This window comes from Aotus nancymaae, unplaced genomic scaffold, assembly GCF_030222135.1.
Source record: "Aotus nancymaae isolate 86718 unplaced genomic scaffold, 86718_ANA_hifiasm-v0.15.2.pri h1tg000041l, whole genome shotgun sequence".
Lineage (NCBI taxonomy): Eukaryota > Metazoa > Chordata > Mammalia > Primates > Aotidae > Aotus > Aotus nancymaae.
In genome coordinates, this window is record NW_026988455.1 from 24,416,282 (window position 1) to 24,439,397 (window position 23,116).

Below are 23,116 nucleotides of genomic sequence, written 5' to 3' on the forward strand. Positions count from 1 at the left end.
GCCCAGGCTGGAGTGCAGTGGTGTGATCTTGGCTCACTGCAACCTCCACCTCCCAGGTTCAAGCAATTCTCGTGCCTCAGCCTCCTGAGTAGCTGGAATTATAGCCATATGCCACCACACCCAGATAATTTTTCTATTTTTAGTAGAAACAGAGTTTCACCATGTTGGCCAGACTGGCCAACATGACCTCGGTGATCTGCCTGCCTCAGCCTCCCAAAGTGCTGGGATTATAGGCGTGAGCCACTGCACCCAGCCAACAGTTACATTTTCTAGACTAGAGGTCTAAAATGTCCCTTAAACTGCTAACCCTTTAGGAAGGCAGCCTACTGCCTTTATTCTCAGGACCAAAATATGCAAGTTTTCTTCTTGCCTTACTATCTGCCTCATCACAAAGCTCCACATGGAAGAACATACAATGACCCACCCGACTTTAGAAATCACTCTTGCAATCTTGAAAGTTACTTCTTTTGAGCACACATCAAGAGAATGAGATTCTGTTGCAATTTATAAAGCAGTTAGCTTTACTTAGAATGTGGGGACCAATGTTACAAATCCATACCAGAAACTGAATTAGTGATGGATGTCAAAAAATTCAAGGTGAATTGTAACATCTGCAAATTTCTCCCCCTAGAAATATAATCAACTTTTAAAAGTTCTCCAAAGACCAACTATTTCAGATTATATTTGAAAGGAAAAGACTAATTAATTAAATACATCATGCATCTAAAGTCTACAAGTATAAACAAAGATAATGATGGTAACTTTCCTGTAGTTTTCAATAGATAAACTTCATTGGGCACAACTGTCCTTCTTAAAAGAATGCAGCATCCCTCTCCACAGGAATATGCTCTAAAAGTAGAACTGCTATTTACGTCTCTACTCATCTAGCCATTAGCTTAGATTGCCAACTCCAGCACCATGTTTTACAAATGAATTAAGAAGACACTTTTAGACAATAAGTGTCTAGACACTTTTAGACAAAAAGTGGCTTACAGGCGTAAGCCACTGTACCCTGGGCAACACTAAGACAATACAAAAGCAAACGTAAAACACAGATGTGTCCCTCTGGGCCGGGCGCAGTGGCTCACACCTGTAATCCCAGTACTTTGGAAGGCCAAGGAGGGCAGATCACCTGAGGTCAGGAGTTCAAGACCAGACTGGCCAACATGGTGAAACTGTTTCTATTAAAAATACAGGCCAGACGAGGTGGCTCAAGCCTGTAATCCCAGCACTTTGGGAAGCCAGGGTGGGCGGATCACAAGGTCAAGAGATCAAAACCATCCCGGCCAACACGGTGAAACCATCTCTACTAAATATACAAAAATTAGCTGGGTGTGGTGGTGTGCACCTGTAGTCCCAGCTACCCAGAGGCTGAGGCAGAAGAATCACTTGAACCCGGGAGGTGGAGGTTGCAGTGAGCAGAGATTGCGCCACTGTACTCCAGCCTGGTGACAGAGCGAGACTCCTCTAAGAAAAAAAAAAAAAAGCCAGGTGTGGTGTCAGGCACCTGTGATCCCAGTTACTTGAGAGGCTAAGGCAGGAGAATTGCTTGAACCCAAGAGGCAGAGGCTGCAGTGAGCCAAGATGATGCCACTGCACTCTAGCCTGGGTGACAGAGCAAGACTCTGTCTCAAGGAAAAAAAAAAAAAAAAACACCATATATGTGTCCCCTTATTCATAAGTTAGATGTATAGTCTTCTCAGCAACAATAACGTAGAAAATGTGAAACACTCTACTAAACGTTTAACACTGCTTATAATTTTTATGTATGTTGGAAGATGCTAATGTTCTAAAAAAAAAAAAGTAACAACTGAAATCTTCCTAACATTATATGACAAGCAAAACTGACTGTGTGGAACTAAAAGTGTAATCTCAAACATCAAAAATAACAAAGCCAGCCAGGCGTGTGACTCACACCTGTAATCCCAGCACTTTGGGAGGCTGAAGTGGGAGGATCGCTTGAGTCCAGAAGTTTAGGACCAGCCTGGGCAACACAGTGAAACCCCATCTATGGAAGAAAGAAAAAAGGAAAAGAAAAACACAGTAAGGCCTTAAGTGACGCCCAATGATGACAGGCCAGCAGAACGGCAACATGCCCTGTGCCAGGCATAGGCCTGCACTGTGCTTACTTGTCTTACGTTGCTCTCCCCTACAGGACTGCTCTGAAAATGACCATAGTTTTGTCCTTACTAGCATCCATCAGATTTAGATTAAACTGAGAATCTAGTGGCTAATCCAGTAGTTAAAGCTACTTTACCACAATATTACTAGAAGTAACATTTTGTTAAAACCAGGTCTCCAATAAATAAAACACACAGAGTGAACACAGTACGGGATAAAGACTGACTTTAGGAAAAAGAGCTACTGCTGACATCATCTCTCTAACAGTCATCAGATTTTTCTATGAGAAGGCCAGAGGCTCGCACCTGTATACACAGTGTGCGAGTGCAAGAAAGACCAAGGAAAGCAGCTATCCAATTTCTTACAAAGGCGTATAAAGACAAGTTCGAGGAAAAAGCTTTAGAGTTATTTTCACAATCTGTATCTGAAGACAATTCACAATGCTGCGATTCAACCCTGGGTTGTTAACAACTGTTACTTATGTTAACATGAAGACATGAAGGTGTTTTTTTTGTTTTTTTTTTTTTCCTGAAACAGAGTCTCATTCTGTTGCCCAGGCTGGAGTGCAGTGGTGTGATCTCGGCTCACTGTAATCAGAGCCTCCCGGGTTCAAGCAATTCTGCCTCAGCCTCCTGAGTAGCTGGGATTACAACCATGCACTACCACACCCGGCTAATTGTTGTGTATTTTTAGTACAGATGGGGTTTCACCATATTGGCCAGGCTGGTCTCGAACTCGACCTTGTGATCCGCCCACCTTGGCATCCCAAAGCTGGGATTACAGGCGTGAGCTACTGTGCCCGGCCCAACATCAAGGTTTTTAAAAGGCCTTCTGTCTTTTCATAGTACAAGCTGCTTCAGTCATTCCAACATAGAAACAGACAATTTTAAAGTTACATATAATGTGTCTACCCTGTTCAGGATTTTAAGTAGTTTGTGTGGTACATAAAGCTCTTAACTTTCCCCCCAGAAAGCATAAATTGAATATAATGAGAAAGAGGGTGGTAAAAGCAGAGCCAGGAGTAAGCCTACTCACCCACTGGAACAATCAACATAAACAAACAAATACACAGCGAGGCCCCGCACTTCTGTGTCAGGTCAGAGCTGGCAGGGGCCAGTGCACCACTTGGTCCAGTGCCCTCACTTAAAAATTAAGCAGAAAGAATGTCAATGTCATGTTTAGGCACACCTATGTGCCATGACATTGTTCAAAAACCATCTGCTACTTGGTTTACCAAAACCAATCACAGAGGCTCTAGGAATGGCTGGAGAAGAAACTTAAAGACTCAATGAATTCTCTCAACTCTGCAGCCTAAAAAAAACTTACAAGTATATGACACAGAACAAACCAATTACTATAAAAATTAAGTATGAGATTGTAGATCATAAGCAAAAGAAATTTAGGCTTTTAAAGTCTCCTGTGTGGTTAAAAAAATTAGGTTTATGAAGATAATACTTTCATGATATATTTAAAGTGAAAATATAAATATTTTAAAATATAAAGTCTTTAAAATATAAAGTTATCTGGCTGAGTGTCGTGGCTCATGCCTATAATCTCAGCACTTTGGGAGGCTGAGGAAGATGGATCGGTTGAGCCCAGGAGTTCGAGACCAGCCTTGGCAACATAGTGAAACCCCTGTCTCTTCCAAAAGTACAAAAATTAGCCAGTCTCATAACCCGATCTCAAAATATACAAATAGATTTAAAAATTAAAATAAGGTATGTATATTCTTATGATGAAAAATTAAAATTTCTTCAGCATACTTTCTTTCCAAAAAGAGACATCACTTATTCTTTTAGCTATGAAAAAAATTGTTTTTAAATTTTAAGTTCCAGGATACATGTGAAGAACATGCAGGTTTGTTACACAGGTATACATGTGCCATGGTGGAGACGTCATTTATTGTTTAAGCACAAAAATAATTTTGGGTTATAATTCTTAGTATACAGAGACACAGATGCCTATATTCTAATGACTAATATAAAACCTTTTATTTGGCTATTTGGAAATAAACACTTTTAAGATATTAACTTATGAAATAAGGTTACAGAAAATTAGTCACAGAAAATATTATACTATAGATTATTCAAATCACTCCACTGAAGTAATTTAATTGAGGCATTCATAGAGCAGCTCAGTGTCTGGGCACAAAATAGAGATGAGTCTTCATTCCTCAGTAATCCTGCGTGAGATACTCAATCTCTGCCCTTCCTTATTTGTAGAACAGAAAAGCGGTGCCTTCCTCAGAAGACTGTCAAGAACTAAATAAAATAGCGTGGAAAGTGCTTGGCAAGGTAATTATTAAGTATTTCCGAATGCTTTATTAGTGTCAAATGCTTTTATCATTACAGAGTTTAACTGTACTAAAAGAAGAAACAAAAATTCTCCAACAGAGTGATGACTGCTTTAAATAGGGGAGTTGATTCATTAGTTTACAAATACTAGTCATCAACTTCCAAACTTCAGACTAAACTTGCTTTGTTATATTTTTGGGCAATATTTACAGAGCCATACCTGTGATAGATATCACAAACAGACATTGAAAATACCTTCAGCAAGTCAGAAAATCCGGACTCAAGAGGGGCGCCAGTGCTTCCCAATGACTCATTTCCTCCCCAAACTGCAGCCTTCTTTCACCAGAGCCAGAGTAGACCCTGCATCAGTCTACCTCAGTAACCTCCATGGTCTTGGGGCACAGACATTGCACTGACACAGACCTAGAAGCCAGGTGTCCCAAAGCTCAAGTCTGCATTCATCCCTCACCAAGTAGCAACATTCTCCCAAAAGCAGGCAGGTTATCCTAGACTTAAGCACGAAATCCCTTGGCCAAAATGAGCTGGGAAACATTTTAAAAATATATAAATAAAAAATAATTAAAGCATGCCATAAATTCCACTCTTCACCTCATTGATCAAAATAATCAAGGAAGATAAAATATATATAAGTGTTATTAGGTTGGTACAAAAGTAATTGCAGTTTTTGAAGTTTTGCCATATGGCAGAAACTGCAATTACTTTTGTACTAACCTAAATTACTTTCATTTTTTCACATCCTTAGCACTGACAAATAGTGATTTTTCACTATAGACTCCCCATTGTTTATTATTTCATATCCTGTATTACTTTCATTTTTTCATATCCTTAGCATTGACAAATGGTGATTTTTCACTATAGAATCCCATTATTATTTAAGTATGAGCAAAAGCATTATAAGAAATATTCAAAGCAAGAATAGATGTGAAAGTATGAAATACACATTATTTAATTCTATTTAAGAGAATCTTTTTAAGTTTAGGGTCTTGCAAGTTAAACTTTCTCAATGTCAAATTGCAAACTTTAATATTTACTATACGTGGGATACTGATGAGTGCCTCCTCTTCTTTCAGGTATTACTGAATGTTATCAATCTAATAAAAATTCTGTTTCTTTCTGTTTCTATGCATATCTGACATTTACATGTGATGAAAAAGTTACTTGGCCCAACTTTTCAGAATCACTTATTTAACACATCGCATTTTGCTCATGAGCACAAACTTTACAGTCAGGAGTTGCACATAAAGGGTTTATTTTAAATGTTTTAAGGATAAGATAGAGTTACATCATAATTATAAAAATTACTTACAGAATTAACAGATTTATATTGTGTATACTTCTAAATGCAGAGAACAGGGAACTGTCTACACATTGTATAAAATAAAATTAAAATTAAAAATGAATTCAAGCTCGAAAGATGAGGTCATTTACCTAATTTTAAAATGTGAACACGAAGACCTCTGACCTATACACATTCATTCCAACTGCACTAATGATGGAAAAACACAAAGAGCGCAGCATTTCCAAGGAACCACAGACATTTCAACCATAATTATTGTGTTATAATAATTGTTCTTGTTTTGTCTTTGGAGAACGTTCATTTTTTTAAGACAATCAGCTTAAGAGTGTTTTCAGGCACTACAATTTGTGACAATCGGAACAGTCTTCTAATGGGTCTACAGTGTTCAGAGATTCAAGCCCAATGCACTTCGTGGTTTGGCACATAAAACGATAAAAGAAACGAAATCTGATTTAGAAGTAACTGTGATTTTTTTAAGAAAACACAGTCCCTTCAAATGCTGCATGACATTTACAACTGGAAAATCACCTTCTGTTGGCACTACATTTGCTTCACCAGTGCATTTTTATCCTAAAACCACTAAAACGGCACAGTAAGCAAATATACAGGAAACTGAAAGCAAATAAAAATAAAGAAAACAAAAAAACCTAAATATCTTTAACATGCAATTTTAGTCAGTTACATTGAACATTCTACTTAGAATAGAGCATGCAAAAAAGGATGGTCTGCTTTTAAGATTTTTCTCTGAAGTTTTACGTGGCAGCCTGACATCACACACGCACGCACACACAATACAATAATACTAGAGCAGGTAAATGAGAAAGGCCGATAAATTTTATACATAGATTCATGTCTTGTGTTGTCACAAGTCCCATGATACTTTTGGAAATTAATGTTGAATTCCTAGGACAAGGAACCAACATTCTGATACCAGAAAAATGCAAGCAATGCATGCAGATCTGACACATGAGCCTAAAACAAAGCCCAAGATACAAGGGCTTGGGAGCAGGATTAGTCATAGCGTCATTAAGTGTGGTGTAAGTCACCAAAAGAAAGACAGAATGGGGGGAAATGAGGAGAAAAAAAAAAACCCTTCCCTTTCCCTCAGCCCTAAAGGCAATAAATGGAACAATGATTAAACTCATCGTTGTCATTACTATCATCATGTTGCATTCATCTAGAAACGGGAGATCATGTGGTATTAAAAAAAAGTCATTACAGTTGCTTGCAGAAAACCACAATGCAAGTCATTAAGTAATGCTAGAAATGTCTCAATTGATCCAACCCTCAAGATACTTCAAAATGAACTTTATGTTTTCACCCAAAGTTACCGAGCCAAGTGCTGCGCAGTCCATGCATGCTGGACACACTTGCAAATTCTTGCACTGCAATGTCAGTCTGGACTCTGGGAGCCAGGCTCAGCTTTGAGATTTACATGCAGGGACTTTTAAGAGTCAACAGGAAAACACATAGTAGATCTGCAGAATAACACCTGTTCACACTAAAGAGAAGCACCTATGACTTGTGTATCACACTGCTTTCAAAAGCTTGTCCCTGGCTGCCCATGGTGAAGCAACAGGGACAGAGCGACTGTAGCTGTGGACAGAAAACTGAGGTACTGTGTTTACATGGTGAGTGGTCGTTACCATCCAACAGCACAAGGCACAAAAAATGGGCATCAAGCAAACCATGCATAATGAGGCCTGGAAACCATCAATAACAGCCACAACAGAGGCCACTTGGATCTCTGATTCAAACTTCTGGTGTCTGAGTGACAAGCATGCACATTTAGGCTCTGCCCAAATATCAGGGAGGATTTCCAATCTCCACAAGAGACTGGTTTCACATATGGCCTTTCTCCTGGCTGTCAAACCACCAGGGTTCCTCCAAAACAAAGTGAGAGCAGCTGTTTCACTGACCAATCAATCACACTAGCAGTTCTATTTCAGTTTAGAACAACCTTGCAGGAAGAAACCATGTAAAGACTGTGGCGAAGGGCTGCTATTACTTACACCCACCAAGCGAACACAAACGGCTGGCTCTTCTATGGTAACGCATCACTGACATGCAAACCCCAAAGGGCCACTGAATGGAATGAATCCACATTAACAGCACACCTGGAGCAGAAACATGCACCCCACAAGAGGTGTCAAGAGACCAAGCTGCTATTTGTCTAGACATTCTCTGTGAGGAAAAGCCAGGGGGTAGGGGGAAGGGGTGGGGCAGAAGTTTCCAACCATAATCATACATTAGCAATAATAGTAATAAAAATTTAAAAGTCCCAGAGAGCTTGTTAGAAGGCAATAATGCCACTCAAAACTTAAACTTCCAATATAAAAACATTGTATTCCTCCAGAAACTTACCAAAAACTCACAAACCAGTGATGTATTGTTGCCTTTTAAATCCATGTACTGAAATCCAGATTACCGATTTATACAAACAACAGACCATACGTGCTGTCCAAAATACACCTACATGACACTGTGTGGAACAAGGACCTGGGCTTTGCTAAAAAAAATTTATGATTAAAATGTAACCGAAACAATTCAAAGCTTAGAATTAAAGGTAGCCTTTTACCCAGATTTCTCACCAGATTGTAAAATCCTAATGTGGGTCATTAACTGTTCACAAGTAATTCTCATTTGGACTTACGGTTTAAGGGCTCCAGATTGAAAAGGTGCTCTGAACTTCGGATTTTTTGAAACAAGCTGAATGTTTCTATATGCTTCCTGTGCCCAAATTTTAATTTTAAGAGCAGTAATATCATAACCATGACTGACTTGGGTAAAGCACTCCTGTTAAACTGAAGAAAATTATGTCACCCCCATCCCAATCCCACAAAGAAAAGACTGCCAGTGGGGTGTGTGTGTGTGTGTGCATGTGTGTGTGTGTGTGAGAGAGATATCTGTGTGTATATATTATATATGTATACACACATATAGATATAGGTAGATACAGATACATATATCTCAAAAAAGGCAATAACGAAAACACCAAACTATGCTTGCATTGTGGCGGCAGAATAAGAGTGTTAGGGTAAAGGGGAAATGATTAAGATCTATTACAATTTTAAATGACTATGATACTAGCTTAACTTTTATCAAACTTGCCTGTAACTCCCCTCCAAATAGACAGACTTCTTTTAAGAGAAAGGAGTTCTCCTTACACAAAATGCTTTGTGTTCACATCAATCTGTACTATTCAGAACAAAACCAGTTCTGCTGGCAGAGATTGTGGGTTCGCAGGGACATTTAAGCTTTCATTAAACTGGAAAGCAATCAAGTCTTTATGTCTACAAATAATACATTTCACAGTTCCACAAATTTGGCAGTTTGTGATGACATCTAGGATGTTTTCACCAAATCGTAGACATAAATATGGAAATCATCATCAAACTTGATGAAATAGACGGAGGGCTTGGCTTCTACTTGATGAATGACCATGCCAGTCCTTTTCGAGCCATCTTCTTTGGCATATTCCACTTGTTTGCCTACCAGGCTGTCCACAACTTCTCCTGGTTCCCTTTCTGCTGGAGGTGAATCATCTATATTTAAAAAAGAAAAAAAGATAAAATTTTAAAATCAATTTTTAGATATAAATCAACTAACATATTTTCTTTTAGACAGAGTTTCACTCTTGCTGCCCAGGCTAGAGTGCAATGGCGCAATCTCAGCTCACCACAACCTCCGCCTCCTGGGTTCAAATGATTCTCCAGCCTCAGCCTCCCAAGTAGCTGGGATTACAGGCATGTGCCACCATGCCCGGCTAATTTTGTATTTTTAGTAGAGATGGGGTTTCTTCATATTGGTAAGGCAGACTCCTGACTGGCCTCTCAAGAAATCAACTATTTTTTATTTTCATAATTTAAAAAAATCGAAATACCCTGAATTGATGATTATCTAGACCAGGAGTCAGCAAACTTTTTCTTACAAGGCCACACAGTAAATATTTCAGGCTTAAGGGTATATGGTCTCTGTCCCAACTGTTCAACTCTGCCACTGTAGCATGAAAGCAGCCACTGATAGTAAGTATATAAATGGGTGTGGTTGTGTTCCAATGAAACTTTTTCCATAAAAATAGTTTGCCGACCCCAATCTAGATATATGAACAATTTTGAAAATCATACCCCAAAATTCCTTTGGTCCATGTTTAATTTGTAGCTGTAATTAACTGAAAGTAAGTCTGAGTGGCTTTGAAATATAATTTGAAGGCAGACAATTCCTACAGGGATTACTGAGAATATGGTATACATTTAAAATGCCTAAGTACCATTGGTTTTACTCTGTGAATCCTTAAATCTTCTTACTCCTCAACTTTACAGCATTTCACATCATCTTCCTCAGATTCAAAATTTAAAAAAATTTTCCATGCTTTAAAAATTGGTGTTGAATGAACTTCAGCCCAGGCCAAGTACAAGGGAATCTCTGAGGATGGCCGAGGCATCTGTACTGTCTAAAAGGTCCCCAAAGTTGGCAGGGCACGGTGGCTCATGCCTATAATCACAGCACTTTGGGAGGCAGAGGCGGGCAGGAGATCGACATCATCCTGGCCAAAGTGGTGAAACCCCGTTTCTACTAAAAATACAAAAATTAGCTGGGCGTGGTGGTGCGTGCCTGTAATCCCAGCTACTCAGGAAGCTGAGGCAGGAGAATCGCTTGAACCTGGGAGGCAGAGGTTACAGTGAGCCGAGATCACGATAGGCCTCTGGCCTATAACAAAACACACAGGAACAGCAAACCACTACCAACAACAAAAAACAAAGTAAAAGAAAAAAAAGAGGGATAAAGGTAGGCAATTATACTTCTATTTTCAAAAAAATTGCATGGGTTCTGAAAAACTCAAAGCTTTTTTCCTTGTAGTAATCTTCAGATAGGGCAACCAGGGTTCTGGCTGCTTAAGATAGTTCATGTTATCCTGGCACAATTGGTAGTAATGCCATTTTACTCTCACAAGTATCCTGGCATGGGCCATATAAATGTACATGTATTAACAGTTGTCTGCCTCTTTGGTTACAATAAATTTTCTCACTGAATGATAATCCAAAAAGTGCGACTGTGATCTCTGGTACTAAGAATCACAAGCAATAAAAATAAAACGCCTGAGCACAATCAGTTCTTTAAAAAGTAATAAAGAAATATAAGCTAAACTTTTTTCTTTAAAAATTCTCTTCCCTTAAGCAGTATCATCATACTGCCATATTTTTGTGGCACTTTTGTGTTTACAAAGGAATTACCAATACACAATCACACGTGAATTTTATAGTAACTGAGCTAACCAAGAGACTCATGTAGAGTCCCATTTTATCATCAGAGCAGGTAGTCAAACAAGACCCTTTCAGAACTCATTAGATCAGAACATGACCACTGTTTCTAAAGGTAAATAAGCTTCCACAGCACACACACAATACGTATGAGTTTGGAGAATTAAAGGAGTGGAAAGATCAAAAAGCGGTTAGGAAAAGCAATGGGAGAATTGCAAATGCCCTTGTATTTCCTATGATTAGGTTAATAGTACTTGCTCTGATCGGGTATTTAGCTATAAAAAAATGTTCAAGTAACTTCACACAGGTTGAAAAAATGCTTTTTAAAGAAACGTTCTCATGACGAATTCCTTAGTATATAAATAATTTGTATTACCTCTTTATTACCCCTTTATACATAATCTTTTTCTTAACGACCGAGTCTGGCTGTCTCCCAGGCTGGAGTGTGGTGGCATGACCTCGGCTCACTGTAACCTCTGCCTCCTGGGTTCAAGCGATTCTCCTGCCTCAGCCTCCAGAGTATCTGGGACTACAGGCATGCGCCACTACACCCAACTAATTTTTTATTTTTAGTAGAGATGGGGTTTCACCACATTGGCCAGGCTGGTCTCCTACTCCTGACCTCAGGTGATCCATCCGCCTTGGCCTCCCAAAATGTTGGGATTACAGGCATAAGCCACCACACCCAGCTCACAAATCTTAAAAATATATATATCTAAGAAGTAGAAATTCAAGACCAGATAAACAAATTAGTTAAGTTCATTAACTGACTTCTTCAGAGGAGAAACTTTAAAAAACAAACAAAAAGGAATAGAGATGATTGTCACATGGCTAACGTATGGAGAGTCTACCAGTTACATCTACATCTGTCCAAAGCAAGAGATTCGTGTGTGTGAAGGCCATCGAGTAGTTTTTAAAAGAATGAGCTTATTCGAAGTGAAATTAAGAAAACAATTCAATTCATATGTATAACAGCATCAAAAAGAACAAAAACCTTAGAAGTGAATTTAATAAAAGATATGTGAGGCCAGGTGCTGTGGCTCATACCTGTAATCCCAGCACTTGGGAGGTCAAAGCGAGTAGATCACCTGAGGTCAGGAGTTCGAGACCAGCCTGCCCAACACAGTGAAACATCTCTACTAAAAATACAAAAATTAGCCAGGCGTGGTAGCAGGCACCTGTAATCCCAGCTACTCAGGAGGCTGGTGCAGGAGAATCACTTGAACCCAGGTGGCGGAGGTTACGGTGAGCTGAGATCGAGCCATTGCACTCCAGCCTAGGCAACAAGAGTGAAACTCCTTCTCCCAAAAAAAAAAGAAAAAAGAAATAGAAAACAAAACAATAAATGTTTTCAAAGTGTTGAAATCAATCAATGAAAAAACACCCCATGCTCATGGATTAGAAGACTTGTTAACATTAAGAGGGCAATACTCTTCAGACTCATCTACAAATTCAGCAGTCTCCATCAGAATTCCAGGTGACTTCTTTGTTCTGACAAGTTGATTCTAAAATTCATACGAAATTGAAAGAGACCCAGAATAGCCAAAGCAATCTCGAAAAAGAAAGCAGGGGCCTGGCGCAGTGGCTCACACCTGTAATCCCAGCACTTTGGGAGGCTGAGGCAGACGGATCACTTCTCCCCAAGAGTTTGAGACCAGCCTGGCCAACAAGGCAAAACCCTGTCTCTACGAAAAATACTAAAGTTAGCCAAGCGTTATGGTGCATGCCTGTCATCCCAGCTCCCTGGGAGGCGGAGGCTGCAGTAAGCTGAGATTGTGCCACTGCACTCCAGCCTGGGCAATGGAGTGAGACTGTCTCAATAAGAGGAGGGAAAAAAAGCAGGACTCAAACGTCTTGATTTCAAACTTATTACAAAGCAATGTAATCAAGACAATGCAGCACTGGCATAATGATGGACATACAAACTAATGGAATAGAACTGAGAGTCCAGAAAAACACCCACGTATCTGTGGTCGACTGATTTTCAACAAAGGTGCCAAAAACATTTAATGGGGGAAAGAATAGTCTTTTCAAAAAATGGTGCTCAGACAATTGGATAGGCAGTCACATGCAAAAAAATGAAGCTGGACCCTTATCTTGAACCACAGACAAAAATTAACTCAAAAATGCATCAAATAACTATATTTAAGAGCAAAAACTATAAAACTCTTAGAAGAAAACAAGTGTAAATCTTCATGCCCTCAGATTTCGCAAAAGATTCTTAGGACACAAAAAGCACACTCAGCAAGAGAAAACATAACTCGAACTTCAAAGTTTAAAACTTTTGTGGCCTCAAAGATCATCATCAGGAAAGTAAAAACAGATCCCATGGAATGGGAGAAAATATTTGCAACCTATATCTGATAAGGGTCTTATTATGTACAAAAAAAAAATTATCACAATGCAATAATGAAAGACAGATAATCCAATTTAAAAATGGGCAGGGGCACTTTGGGAGGCCGAGGCGGGTGGATCACGAGGTCAGGAGATCGAGACTATCCTGGTCAACATGGTGAAACCCCGTCTCTACTAAAAATACAAAAAATTAGCTGGGCATGGTGGCGTGTGCCTGTAATCCCAGCTACTCAGGAGGCTGAGGCAGGAGAATTGCCTGAACCCAGGAGGCGGAGGTTGTGGTGAGCCGAGATTGCGCCATTGCACTCCAGCCTGAGTAACAAGAGCGAAACTCCGTCTCAAAAAAAAAAAAAAAAAAAAATGGGCAGGGGATATGAATAAACATTTCACCACAGATGATAAAAATAGGGCTAAATAGGCTGGGTGCAGTGGCTCACCCCTGTAGAGAGGCCAAGGCAGGTGGCTCACTTGAGGAGCCAGCAATTCCACACCTAGGTAGAATAAAACCAAAGGAAATAAAACATGTCCATACAGAAACCTGTACACAAATGTTCATAGCAGCATTATTCATAACAACGAAGAGATGGGAAACAACTCAAATGTCCTTTATCGGATAAACCAGCTAATCAAACTATAGTATATCTATACAATGGAATCATATTTGGCCAATAAAAGGAATGAAGTACTGATATACGCTACAGTGTGGATGAAATCTGAAAACATGCTAAGTGAAAAGAAGGCAGCACAAAGGACCTCACACCATATAGTCCATTCATGAAAGTCCACATCAGTGAAACTGACACAGCAAGTATTATTGGTTGCTTAAGGCTAGGAGGAAGAGAGGTTGAAGGAATAAAGGACTGATACCTAACAGATACAAGGTTTTCTTTTAAGGTGATGAAAACATTTTAAAATTGACTGTGGTGAGGACTGTACATATCTGTACATGCATTAAAAAGCACAGAATTGCACATTTTAAATGGACTAACTGTATGGTCTAGAAGAAATTCTAACATGGTGGGGCACGGTGGCTCACACCTGTAATCCTAACACTTTGGGAGGCCAAGGCTGGCGGACTGCCTGAGCTCAGGAGTTCATGACCACCCTGGGCAACATGGTGGTCTCTACTTAAACACACACACACACACACACACACACACACACGGTGACAGGCACCTACACACACACACACAGTGACAGGCGCGCACACACACACACTCACTCACACTAAGCCAGGCATGGTGATAGGCACCTGCTGTCTCAGCTACTTAGGAGGCTGGGGCAGAAGACTTGATTCAGCCTGGTTGGGGAGGGAAGGGAAGGGTTGCAGTGAGCCGAGACCATACCACTATATTCCAGCCTGGGCGACAGAGCAAGACTCTGTCTCAAAACAAAAACAACAACAACAACAAAACAACAAAGAAATAACACAATAAAGCTTTTCTAGGCCTAATGAAATTAGCCCAGGTACATCCTTTTCTACCGTCCCTGCGTTAACAGACTACTTGTGGAAATAGCTAAATGATCTGTCTCAAGACTGACTCTGTACTTCAGTTGCTACAGAAAAGCTCCCCCAATTAGCTGTTTTCTAAAATTGATGTTCTCTAAATCAGGAGTCCCCAATACCTGGGCCACACCACACAGCAAGAGGTGAGCAGCAGCAAAGAGAGCACTACCATCTGAGTTCCGCCTCCTGTCAGATCACCAGGGGCATCAGATTCTCAAAGGAGTGCAAACCTTATTGTGAACTGCGCATGTTAAGAATCTAGGTTGTGTGTTCCTTGTGGGAATCTAATGCCTCCAAAACCACCATCTCTACACCCAACCCCTAATCCGTGGAAAAACTGTCTTCTACAAAACTAGTTGGTCCCTGGTGCCAAAAAAGGCTGAAAATTGCTGCTCTGAAGTTCAAGTATTTATAGATAAAATAATCAATGTCTTGGGGCTAGCTTCAAAACAACTGCATTGGGGGGGCTAGCTTCAAAACAACTGCATTGGGGGGACTAACAGATAAAACTAGACAGGCAATGAGATAGTAACTGTTAAAGCTGAGCAGGGGTACATAGGGACGTGTTTTATTGGTCCCTATTCCACCATGTTTTTAAATAAAAGTAAATAACATGTAGTAGTGTTAATAATTATAAAACAACTTGTATTTTACTATAGGAGCCAAGCAGAACTGATTATCAAACATTTTATCTAAAATTCATGACAATATGAAAAATTTCAAAGCCTGTGTTTGTGTATGACTAAAAGAATAATTATATATCCAAAAATAAAAATGTATCTGCAAAATAGTCAATCAACTATCTTGTACTAAAATCCAAATCCCTTTTGAATTATCCAAAATAAAAGTTGCCAATATATACTTACTGGAATCAGGCATAATGCGAAGGTCGCCTTCTTTGTAATCATCTAAGAGCTGGTACATGTACAAGACAGGGTCTTTCTCATAGGTAATGTAAAACCATGTGTTCATAACAGGTGCACGTGCTAAGACCATTCCCCTCCATTCGTCTTTAGAACCATCCTCTGTCTCAAACATATGTTCCACTGCTTTGCCAATCATTGTGTCTGCCAAGTGTGCATCACTGATTCGAGATGTTGCTGGGGATTTAAAAAATAAAAATAAAAGTTGACAAACTGTTTCACTGATTACCACCTATGAAGACTGAATTTACTAAAGAAGACTATCTGAAATTTTGTCCATGCAATGTATTAGCAAGCATCAGAATCTGGGAAGGCTTTAAGAGGTACAAAAACCCAACACAAACTACTGGGCCACAGCTCAAGAGTTGAATTCAACAGGAATAGAAGTATTTTGTCCCAAATCAGTTAATTGAAAAAAATATGATTTTTAAAAAAATCTTCTGGACTCGTTTGCTCTTGGTTCTGTACCCACATCAAAAGTGTTAATCGTTCATTCAAGGTATAAAATATATTTTTTTATTGTTTACTTAAATTTTGAGATTACTTCAGACTTACACAAGAATTACATAAATAGTACAGTTCCTGTATATAGTTCACCTTGCTTTTCCTGTATTAGCATCTCACATGACCACAGAACATTTATTTAAAACTTAGAAATGAACCTATTTAAGGCACAGATTTTTTTTTATTTTAAAGAAACTGGTGTTTGTTTTCCTTTAATCTTGTTTCCATTTTTTATTAAGGCATAGGTTTTTACTCTTGCTCCTACGATCTTATTCTCCACTGAAACCAAAGTAATCACTATCACCGATACCAGACTGTGTGATTTACAATGTTCCCACGCCTTATCTTCATAATTTGAAAAGCAACCAAACTGCTCACTATGGCCCCCAAGCCATAAGCCATCACGCCTCTGCCCTCAAGTTTTGCCATCTGCCTCCTCACTGCCCATGTCTCCGCTACTCTGCTCTTCTTCCTCTCCCATTAGGACACACTCTCCTCTGCCTGTTAAAGCTCTTCCTCACACCTTCCGAAGGCCGGTTCCTCTTGGGGTTCTCCTGACCAACAAGGTGAAGGTAGCCCCACCAATCCCAGTCACATTACTCCGTTTTACTTTTAATAACATTCACCATGATCTAAAGTTATCCCACTTTATGTACCTGTGGTACTAGTTTGTTGCTTGGATATCCCCATGAAAACAGAGACCTTCCCTTTCTTCTTTTATACCTAGATCACAGCAGGTCAATATTTACTGTATGATTTAATCAGATGCCCAGTGTAATTGGGGCTCAGGTATCTGTAATAATAGATTAACAGTCCTAGCCCTTAATACTTTTCAAAAGTGGGTGAAAATTATCATCTTCGTCTTTTTAATACTGGAAAAATTATAAAGGATCCTATTGGTTTTAAGGTTTCTCCAGTTGACAATTTTAGATAATTGTCTTTACCTAAAATTAAAACAATTGTCTTTAAAAAATAAAAATAAAAAATTTTGAGACAGGCGCGGTGGCTCACACCTCTAATCCTAGCACTTCGGGAAGCCAAGGCGGGCGAATCACTTGAGCCCAAAAGTTTGAGACCAGCCTGGGCAACATGACAAAGCCCCGTCTCTACTAAAAATACAAAAAATTAGCCAGGTGTGGCAGTGCAGGCCTGTAGTCCCAGCTACTGAGGAAGCCAAGGTCATAAATCACCTAAACCCAGAAGCCGAGGCCGAAGTGAGCCAAGATGGCGGCACTGCACTCTAGCCTGGGCTACAGGAGTGAGACCCTGTCTTAACAACAACAACAAAAAACAATTAGCACTCCTATTTTCCTCATTCATCAGACTTCTATTTCTGTTAAATCAAAAGAAACAAGTTAGATTTTCTTCACAAATGTATTGCTATTAATTTTATCAGCATACCCTAAACATATATGGTTGGTTTCCTTTAAGTGTGCAGTAATAATAAAAAATTACAAATTCCCCCCTGTGCATGACACTAAAAAAGAATGCCACTAGTTTCTTAAAGCCAGTAACTCTCAGACTACTAGATCTCAGAACTGTATTTGCATTCTTAAAAACTACTGGCTGGGCACAGTGGCTCACGCCTATAATCCTAGCACTTGGAGGCCCAGGCAGGAGGATTGCTTGAGGCCTGGAGTTTGAGACCAGCCTGGGTAACATAATGAGATCTCATCTCTACAAAAATTAAATATTAGCAGGATATCATGGTGTGCGCCTGTAGCCCCAGCTACTCAGGAGACTGAGGCAGGAGGATTACTTGAGCCCAAGGTGTTGAGACAGCAGTGAGCCATGATCCCACCACTATATTCCCGCCTGAGTGACAAAGCGAGACCCTGTCTCTAAAAACATAATTTAAAAATAAATAGAAATTACTAAAGATCTAAAAAAGCATTTGTTTACACAGATAATTCCTACCTATATTTACTATTTCAAAAAATAAAAAACAAATCTAGAAACATTTATTTTAAAATACCTGTATAACAATGTAATTTAAATTAAAAGTAACTACTTCCTATCAAAATATAGTAAGAAGAGTGGCATAATTTTACATTTTTGCAAATCTCCTAATTGTCTAGGTTTCAAAAAGAACAACTAGATTCTCATATCTGTTTTAGTGCTCAATCTGTTATGATCTGTTCTTTTGGTTGAGTATAAAATCCAGCCTTACAAAGTTATGATACTGAAAAAGAAGAGTATTCTGTCTTTCAGTAATTCTAGATATTCTTATATGAAACTACAAAATTCAACAGTTAACTGTTTAAAGATTAGTTACAATGTAGAATCTGAAACCATTAATAAATTTGTCATACTCTTACATTAAAACTCATGCCTCCAGAACACATAAAGAACTCTCACAACTCAAAACCAAAAATCAAATAACCTGATTAAAAAATGGTCAAAGGACTTAAATAGATATTTCCCCAAAGATGATATACAAGTGGCCAACAAGCACATGAAAAGATGTTCAACATCACTAATCATCAGAGAAATGCAAATCAAAACAAAATGAGGTATCATCTCACACCCATGAGGATGACCACTATGACAAAAACAGTAAATAACAACTGCTGACTAAGGGATGGAGAATGGGAACCCTTGTGTACTGTTGGCGGGACTGGAAAATGGTACAACTGCTGTGGAAAACAGTATGGTCATTCTACCTAAGAAATTAGAATTATGATATTAAAAATAAAATTATAATTACCATATGATCCAGCAATCCCAACTCCTGTGCCTATAACCAAAACAAGTGAAAGCAGGATCTCAAAGAAACATCTGCATACCCGTGTTTATAGCAGCACTATTCACAATTTTACATTCTACCAAGAGGTAGAAGCAATCCAAATGTTCCTTAATGGATAAACATACACTGTGGTATATAGATACAATGGAATGTTCTCTTCAGCCTTAAAAGGGAAGGAAATCCTATCACACATTACAACTTGGATGAACTTTGAGGACATTATGCTAAGTAAGTTATTCACAAAACAAGTATGTATGATTCTACTTCTATATCCAGAGTAGTCAAATTCATAGAGACAGAGTGTAGAACGGTGATTGCCAGGGGCTGGGAATGGGAAGAAAGGCACATTGTTTTGTTTAATAGGTAGATTTTCAGATTTGCAAGATGAAAAGTTCTGGAGATCTGTTTCAACAATGTGAATGTACTTAACACTACTGAACTGTACACTTAAAAATAGTTAGGACAGTAAATGTTATGCTATACATTTTTTTTTACAATTGAAAAGTAGTTAGTCTTGCACTTTTTACAGCTCTACCACCAGTGCATGATCTGGTACCATGCATCGCTCATAAAGAAAATTTTGTGTTCACTAAGTTATGCAAATCTTCCAAATAGATAGTGGGAAACTCCACTGTGTAACTGAGGAAAAAGAGAGAGTGAAAAGTGCAAATTACAACTTATCAATATGAAAATATTTCTGACTTTGCAAATCTCCTGAATGGGCTTCAAAGAACCCAAGGGTCCCCAGACTTTGCTTTGGGAACCACTGCTCTGTGACATCACATGCATTTTGGCTGACTGACTTTTTTCTCCAATTTTAGCTTAAGAAAAACATAATTTTAATTATACTCTAATGTACTACCTGAAGCAAATTTCTTCCTATGTAAAACATACGTGAAAAGCAAGTAATTTTTTAGACTAAAGTAGGTTGATGCAAAAGTAACTACTGTTTTGGCCACTACTTTCAATGGCAAAAACTGCAATTACTTTTGCACCAACCATAATACAGTGAGCACTAAAATTAATAGCAACTATTAGCTGAATTCGGCATATATATTGCTGATTTACATAGAAGCTCTTGGATTTCTTTTTAAATTGCTTTACCGTTTACAAAATCAATATTGTTGGAAACTGAGATAATCCCAAACTACAAACATGGAACCTTTAATACCATCACCAGAGATACTTGCACAGTTTCTATCCTTCAATGACAAAAAGACTAACAACCACAGGTCACGCAGCAATATGCAGGAACCTTCAAGTGAGCTACCCGTCTTGTCTCAGAAGGGGCAGAGGCTAAAATTCTGCAGTTAAAATTCTTAATATGTTAAAGTTTCTTATGTGAGAAATGGATTAATGTCATGATCAAGAAGAAATGTAGGATGTGCATCAAGAGGAAGAGCAGTTACTCAGTCACACTTAAGAACAGATGAGAATGTTGAAAACAACAGATTTAATATCACCTTTAGGAGTAATAATAAAGATTTATATTTAAAGAAAGATTTCTTTGAAAACTGAACCATATTTATGCAGATGAGCAAAGATTTCGCATTTGATATCTAAACAGAAGATTAACAAAATAACTTGCTACTATGGCAGAATTAACTTGCTAGGGAAACTGTTATATCCCAGGAATACAATGGCACAGTCTGAAGAAAAACAAAGCGAGGAGACTCAATTTCTTCCCGTGAAATCTGATCCCAAAATTCCTACCTCCAAAGTCTAGATCTGCTGAAGCTTTATTATTTAATGTTATAGACTGTTAAAGACAGTTCTCAAAGTACAAACCGATATTTTAAACAAGAGCAGCATCACTGTAATAAGAAAATATTTCAAAATAAATACTGCAAAAAAGTAAAAATTTGGGTGTATCCTACCCTACTAAAAAATAAAATCAGTAATTATTATTTACCTTAGATCTTATGTCTTAAGGAACATATGTAAAGCAAAACTGCCACTATATGACATTTTAAAAGAGCCATTCATTTCCACAAATACTGTTCAAACAAGCTCTGCGTACAATAAAGATCACATTTTCGTTGCTTAAATTTTGGCTCAAAGTACAATTATCATTTACATTGTATACAATCAAAGATACACTTTCACATAAAGATTGTAAAATAAATGCACATTCTCTTAGCTTTTGTATCTGATGAGATCAACACACAGGAGATTTAAGCTACTGATAACCTTACCCATCAGAGTCCAGAAAACAGTGAGCAAAAATGTTAGAAATAACTGTATTATAAATTATTAAGTTGCAAACCTCTTGGGGGAGGGGGGAATATACATCTCTATATCCCCTACACAGTTCCTTGAACTGCTTTGGATCCATTTTTTGTGGTTTTCAGTGATTTAATATAATGTTTACAGGAGGGGTGCTTGTGTTCCAATAAAAGTGAAAGTATTAATATCATAAAATAATAAAAAAGCATCCATTTCAATATCATTTTTAAAGCATATAATGTACAAACAGTAAAAAGAACTTACCAACTCTATCAGGGAGGACTTCAAGCGCAGAAACTCTTTCATCTTTATTAAGTTCTAGTCCATAAACACAGTCAAATCCATCGTATTTTATAAGATACAAAGAAGGATTTACAGGCACCTGGTCCAGAACGGTTCCTTTCCACTGGGTAACAGGGCCATTCCCCTCTTTCCACCCATGCTGAATCCTGCAGCCTACGATGTTCCGCCGGGGCTGGGAAACAGGTTTGCTCGGCCCCACACTGCTCCGATGTTTTCTGCATTCACACATATACACACGTAAGGTATTATCTCAAAAGTATGCATGCCTAGATCTAACATAACTGGCTAATATGCTCTCATTACAGATGGTCCCAAAACATGTACAAACTCATGTTTGCCACATTCCTGCTTCAGATGACTCAAGGTGGTTATCTTCTACCCGTGTACCAGCAGTGGTGACTGTGTAACATGGTATGTTAGTAATAGGAACTTGTTGTGCACCTCAACTGTATACAGACAGGGGAAAAAAAAAACTACTGGTCAACAGCAACTTAAGCCCTACTATTAATCATCAGGTCCTCAGCTTTCTGAGTTTAATTCAATCAACTCAAAATTATCTAATTAAAGAAGCAGAAGGGCTGACCCATGAAATATATTTTACCAATATCACACAGGTATATAGCTTTATATAATATGAATCCATTTCAAGTTAAAAAGAAATGTATGACTATTCAATTTAACCCACTCCAGTGCCCAAGTAATTCTGCCTGTACAGGCTTAAACAAAAATAAACTAGACAATCTTCTCTTAAACTAAAGTCCACACTAGCTTATATCAATGCACTACAGAAATATTACTTGTCTAGGAAACATATAATCTTAAAACTGAAGTTTATAAAAAACAATGTAATATTAAAAATTACTGAAACACACTATTTTTTTTCTGATTATTAGCAACTGAAAAAGCTACATAGGATGTTTATAAATAATACACCTGGCTCTTGATAGCAGAAAAAAATCTTCATTTCACCTTGAAACCTTGGCTTCTTGGAGGCAAGCTGAAGGCCAAAACCAACACAATGGATGCTGATATATGCCAAGAATGAAAACAGCTGAAAGGAATTCCCTTCCCACAGTTTTATGGATATAAAGCTCTCATTTCATAAACCATGAAAAAAGTGATTAATGTCTGACATATAACACAAACAAGTTTTTTAAATAAACAATTTATTGTAGGTTGTAATGTTTAAAACTAAAATTATCTATTTTCTAAATAGAATTTCCTCTAGACTGGTAACATAAATAATTGTAGCTAAGTCAGAGGGGAACAGGTCATGAGAGATGATAAGCAGTATTCACAACAGAAGGGAAGCTTCTCCTTTGGTGTGAAAAACTAAGCAAGGGGATTGGAGCCTAACCAGGGAGACTGGGAAGGAGATTCACAAGGTTAAGTGCAAGACTGTGAGGCCAGAAAACCCAGGTCTGCCTATGCCCCTCAGGACTGTGCAAACACCCAGGAAACCTTCCTTCCTGAAAGACAAAGCCCTTCTGAGTACACAATCCTCACTGAGCAAGACAAGACCACAGGGGGAGGAAAGCAGGATTCAGGCACAAATGAG

The 23,116-nt window shown here is 38.5% G+C and overlaps 1 protein-coding gene across 3 annotated transcripts in view; it reads right to left on the reverse strand.

Annotated features, from left to right (window-relative positions):
• Positions 1–5,668: 5,668 nt before the first annotated feature.
• Positions 5,669–23,116, reverse strand: part of SPIN1 (spindlin 1) — an 85,450-nt gene continuing 68,002 nt past the window's right edge. For all 3 annotated transcript variants that reach the window (XM_012463436.3, XM_021671895.2, XM_012463432.3), the window contains exons 4-6: positions 21,520–21,773; positions 15,723–15,956; positions 5,669–9,278 (exon numbers count right to left, since the gene is read on the reverse strand). In XM_012463436.3, coding sequence (XP_012318859.1) covers positions 9,079–9,278; positions 15,723–15,956; positions 21,520–21,773 — 688 coding nt within the window. In that variant the 3' untranslated portion in view covers positions 5,669–9,078. The remainder of the gene's footprint in view (positions 9,279–15,722; positions 15,957–21,519; positions 21,774–23,116) is intronic.